Source organism: Dendrobium catenatum, unplaced genomic scaffold, assembly GCF_001605985.2.
Source record: "Dendrobium catenatum unplaced genomic scaffold, ASM160598v2 fragScaff_scaffold_243, whole genome shotgun sequence".
Taxonomy (NCBI): Eukaryota; Viridiplantae; Streptophyta; class Magnoliopsida; order Asparagales; family Orchidaceae; genus Dendrobium; species Dendrobium catenatum.
In genome coordinates, this window is record NW_021318705.1 from 1,355,596 (window position 1) to 1,361,382 (window position 5,787).

The 5,787-nt window shown below is 40.6% G+C and overlaps 1 protein-coding gene across 1 annotated transcript in view; it reads left to right on the top strand.

Annotated features, from left to right (window-relative positions):
• The first annotated feature begins 4,501 nt into the window (after positions 1-4,501).
• The window catches only part of LOC110094705 (GDSL esterase/lipase At3g26430-like), a 10,575-nt gene continuing 9,289 nt past the window's right edge, over positions 4,502-5,787 (top strand). Inside the window, exons 1-3 of the mRNA XM_020820002.2 lie at positions 4,502-4,733; positions 4,820-5,029; positions 5,187-5,621. Of these exons, the coding sequence (XP_020675661.2) occupies positions 4,502-4,733; positions 4,820-5,029; positions 5,187-5,621 (877 nt within the window). The remainder of the gene's footprint in view (positions 4,734-4,819; positions 5,030-5,186; positions 5,622-5,787) is intronic.

The window sequence follows — 5,787 nt, forward strand, 5'->3', positions numbered from 1 at the left end:
AATGACATTGGATTATTATTACTATCAATACAAACATTGATACAACTTGATACTACTAATTCCTTGTATTAATACTAAGTATATGACATATTGAGCATGTAATATACTTTGTATGTGACGTATTAGATAGCATGTATAAATTATTTTAGGGTTTTACTTTATTGATATGATTTTGATGCAGGTTTTCATTGAGGCTTTGGTTTTAACAATTATGTGATTTATTTATTGATTGATAGTATTGATACGACCGCTGCTTTATTAATATGACATTCGTACTGATTTATTAGTTTCTCTAATGTACTATTGTATTGGCTTTTATACCCTATTTTTTATTGTTTACAGACTTTATTGCTATTATATATGAGTTTTACTATTTCTGTACTAATTCATAATCATATAAATGTTACTGTTATGATTTGACTACTAACATGCATATTGCTTTTTTACCGTGCTTTGAGTTAGTTGTAGGATTTGGTACTTGCTCGGCTCTTGAGCTCATTATATATAGTTAAATATTTTCAGATTAGAGCAAGGGTGTAGGGTGTGAGAATGACCAAGATCCTTCAAGTTTAGGTTTTTATTATTTTAGCTATTCTTTTGTTCTCATGACAAAATAATTGTGATATGATTGTATAAATCATGAGCAGTATACAAGATTAAAAAAAAAATGAATATGTATGTATATAACATCCTCTGATTAATTTGATTTATTCATGAAAAAAAAGGTAGATATGCAATAAGATAATCTGATAAAATTAATTAAAATAATTAAAGATGATATATCTAGAACTTATATCTACAAATAAAGAAGCTAGGCTAATTCATGAAAACGACTCAAAACAAGTAATAACTAAACTAAAAATAACGCTGAAACAATGAATCTTCTTTGTAAATATTCTCAAAATAGATGAAGCCAACAAAATAAACCCGCTTCCACTCAAGTTCTGATGAGCTTATATTCGACAAGAAATGAAAGCTATTTTCTCATCTCCGAAGCAGCAGCAGCTTCTTTTATGAAGAAAAGTGAACATTTCAGGAGCTAGGGTTTTGCGTTTTGGTTCTCCCCGACTGCTCCTGCCCGGGTTGGCCTCCCTCCGATGGCCTCCCCACCGGAGGCTTTTCCTCGGCTCCCCAACTCTTCTTTGCTTGGCCCCTCGCCTGGCGGGCCATCATACGCGGATAATGTCTCGGTCCCAGCTTTCCAGCCACCCCCTTTTCCAGTCGCCTTCTACAATCCGGGACATAAGCTCTCTTTCAACTCATCGGATCTCTCTGAAGGGAAGTCTCTTTGGAACACTGCCCTTATTGGTTATTCTCTTGGCCCCAGACCTTACTATGAACGGTTGCTCAAAGCGATGCAGAGACTTTGGACGCTTAAAGGTTCCATGACTTTACTTTCTCTTGCTGATGGCTTCTTTCTGCTCAAGTTTTCCACTGTCGAAGATTTGGAAACGATTTTAGCGGGTGGTCCGTGGTTCCTTTTGGGAAAACCGTTCATCCTCCAGCGTTGGTCGCCAAAGTTCAAACCAAAGCGCGATGAATCGACCCCCATCCCGATTTGGATTAAAATTGTTGACTTCCCCTTAGCGTTATGGACTCCCACTGGCATCTCCAGAATCGCGAGCTATGTTGGTATTCCGATTTCCGTTGACGCTCTCACAGCCAAACGTTCCAGACTAACTTTTGCTCGGGTATGCGTTCTCATTACTAAAGACTCTGTTTTACCGGAAGATATTCCGATTGAAATTGATGGTGAGGACATGGTTTTGAAAGTCCTGTATGATTGGAAACCTGATAAATGTGAAGGATGTGGTTCCTTAATTCACCCTTTCTCTCTTTGCCCCCAAAATCCTAATCCCCAACCCATTCTTCCTCCCCAACCGCCAAAATCTCGTGGCCGTAGCACTTCCAGATCTCGTGCTTCTCGTCCCCAAAGATCTCCTTCCATTTTACCGCCTCCAAAAACCTCCAATACCAATATTCCCTCTGTCTTGGAACATACTGATGTCTCTCCCTCTACTTCTCTGAACCACAATACCCCCTCCCTGCCTTTGAGCCACCCTCCACAATCTGCTACTCCGATACCTCCTGCCCAGACTTCGGGTCTCCCTCCTAGGGCCCCTGTCTATGACCCGAAATCAGCTCCTGGTATTCTTCTCAATCTTCCCAACCTTAACTCCCCTACAGAAGATTCCTCATCTTCTGGTAATCCCATTCCCCCTTGCATTCCCCCACCTCCGACATTACCCCTCATAAATAAGTTTGCTTCCTTGCAAACTGAAGACCCTGAACCCTCAATCTCCGTGGATTCTTCCTCTGAGACTGAAACCTCTTCTTTTTCTATTGTCGCTGTTGAGCAACCGGATTATAATCTTCAGGACAAAGCTCATATGAAAACTAGGTCCTCTAATGACAAGGAAAAGTCCCCCCCCCCCAAGTCAAAGCCCTCTAAAGGGAAATCGGCCAAGAAGGCCAAAACTCCTAAGTCTTAATGCCTTTTCCAACCTTCGCTAGTTGGAATGTTAGGGGTTTCAACAACCCAGACAAAGTTAGTTATTGCAAGTCTCTGATCAGATCTAATGATCTTAAACTTTTATGTATTTTGGAAGCTAAGATTTCTACTTCCGTTTTTGAGGATCAGTGGTTCATAAACTCCCACATGCTTTTCGAGAATGAAGGTAGCTGTAATAATTTCAGAGACTCCAATCCAGGCAGAATCTGGCTAAAGTGGGACTCTTCTGTTTTCTCTTTTACTCAAATTTCTTCCTCGTCTCAAATTATTCATGGTGTTCTCTCGGCGGGCTCCTTCCCGCCTATTTACCTCTCTGTAATTTATGCGGCAAACAATATTGATGAAAGGAAAAAACTGTGGAGTCACTTATCTGACTCAATCCCCCCTCAAGATCAACCGTGGGTTATCCTTGGCGACTTTAATTGTTGCAGATTTGAATCTGAAAAAGCTGGAGGTTATCCTCTTTCTAATTGTAGATTGGGAGAACTCAATAACATAATTTTCAACTGTGGTGTGCAAGATCTCTCCTCCACTGGTTTTTTCTAGGTGGTCGGGATTTGGTCGGGGAAGGTGGGAAAGGGTCGTGAAAGCACTCTCATCGAATCCCAGGGGCTGAGGAGCTCTCGAGATTAAGCAAGAGTCAAAAGTCCTTCTTTAGATAGAATATTTGATATTTAAACCCCCTAGCCCTACCCTCAACGGCTTGGATCGAATCTAGCGTTTATTAGGAGGGAAATCCCTCCTATTTGGCCGTGGGTTTTGAATTTTTAAGCAATGGGCATTGATTAGGGAATTAAATAGGCCTTAATTCCCTCTAAATAGGTCATTATGACCTATTTAAGACTCAAGTTGACCAAGTCAACCATTGACCTGGTCAACCTAGTCAAATGGGTCAAGGGGATGAGGGGTTTGAGCCCTGAAAGGGATTCGATTTGATTTAAATCAATTTGAGCTCTAGATAGGCTAAGTGGTCAACCCTGGTTGACTTGGTCAACTGGGTTGACCCAGGGTCCAAGCCCGGGTCCAACAGACTCGACTCGACCCACAGAACCTATTGGGGAGGGCCATAGGGTCTGGCTTGGTCAATTTGACCAAGTCAACCTTTCAGGCCCGGGTCTGGACAAAATCGAGGTCAACATACATATTTAATGTTTAACTTTAATTGTTTACTAAAGCATATCACACTTTAATGGAAATTAACAGACTTGATTAAATCCTCAAAGATGGAAAAGAACTTGCAACTTGGATATCATCAAACGACAAAACGTGGAACTCACAACAGAATCTTGATGGTAAGGGCACTGATAGGACTAATAACGGGTGAAAGAAAAAGAAGGGGAATCCATCGGTCTCTCCTATTCCCCACTATGGAAAAGAAAAATGATTGGATTATATTTTCCGATGAGCAACTGGACCTATGATGTCCGACAATGTGCAAATGTCTTCCCCACCTCAGTTCCTCACAACTTCATGGGCGGAAGGCGTGAGTGCTCCATTATGTACTTATTGTATACTTAAATAAGATAAATTATAAGATGGGCTAAAATTTTATATTTATTGCATGTTATATAATTATATACAAATGCATTGTATTATTATATATGCCACTAAATGCTCTACTATGTACAAATCTCATAATTTGAATTTTTTATGAGATTAGTGTATCCATCAAATCACTATACTATTCCCCTTCATTTCTAGCATTAAATGTGCTTAGTCTAAAAATTTCCCCTCGTCACTCCCTTTATTTCTCTCTCTCCCCATTTGTCTATTCTCTTTTATCTCTCTTATTATCTCCCTATCAATCATTTATTTCAATTGAATGAGCCAAACAGTTTAATAAATTTGTCATATTCAGCTGTGCCAAACAGTGATAAATTTGTCGCGCTTCTTATAATTAGATTTTAAACTTGCTGCTTTTTTAAATTCCTCCAAAGGCTCCCTTTCTCTCTCCGTTTTTTATTCAAACAGAGCAGAACTTCCTTCAAAATGAAACCTCTCCTCCTCCTCAAGCTCCTGTTCTTTTATTACAGCGTGCCGGAGATACCGTATTCTTCGCCGGCGTGCAATTTTCCGGCCATCATCAACTTCGGCGACTCTAACTCTGACACCGGCGGGTTATCGGCGACCTTCGGCCTGACTCCACCCCCGTATGGCGAGACCTTCTTTCATATGCCGGCGGGTCGATACTCCGACGGCCGTCTTATCATCGATTTCATCGGTTCCGTTGCTAAATCCCCCTTACCATCTTTGCTTAGGGTTCAAATGTGATATAAATAATGAAATTCTTTTATGAAATGTTTTCAGCAAAGAGCTTTGGGCATCCTTTCCTGAGCTCCTACCTGGATTCGCTGGGCACAAATTACAGCCATGGAGTTAACCTCGCCACCGCAGCTTCCACCATTATAGATCAAAACATCTCTTTGTCACAGGGAGGATACAGCCCCTTCTTTCTCGCCGTACAGGTTATGCAGTTCTCCCAATTCATTCCCAGGTCTCAATTAGTCGCCAAGCGAGGCAAGTAAAATTACTAGAACGGTATTTGTGTGGAGAACATTTTATACATAATTATTTAATAGGACTATAATTTTCATAAAATTCCCCTTTACAGGATGTTGGTCCAAATTCAACTGCCCTAAAATTTTGAAAAACTAATCCCCATTGTTGCTTGCACGACGGTTCTTCGAATCCTTGATGCCAAAGAAGGAATACTTCAACCAATCTCTTTATACCATCGACATCGGGCAGAATGACATCACCGCCGGCTTGGACGCCGGAAAAACGTATGACGAGTTCATTCCACAGACGTTATCCGCCTTCTCCGGCGATGTTAAGAGCATGTATGCCCTGGGGGCGAGGTATTTCTGGATTCACAACACCGGCCCACTCGGTTGCCTCGCGTACGTCCTGCTCCGACGAAACATCACCGCTGTCGGCGAGCTTGATTCAGCCGGCTGTGCTGTCTTCTACAACAAGGCGGCACAGCAGTTCAACAAAAAGCTCAACGAGACTTTAGTGGAGATGAGGAAGGAGCTGCCTCTTGCCGTTATCACTTACGTGGATATTTACTCCGCGAAGTACTCGCTCTTCCTCGAGCCCGCGAAATACGGTACGATTTCGTCCTCAAGATAGATAAATAAATAAATAAATGCATTAATATAATATATAAATAATTTATATAAATAAAAAAAAACATTAAAGCTCTTAAGTAAAAAATTTGTTCATGAAATTTACTTTATAAATATTAAAAACTATTTATTAATTAATTTTTTTTT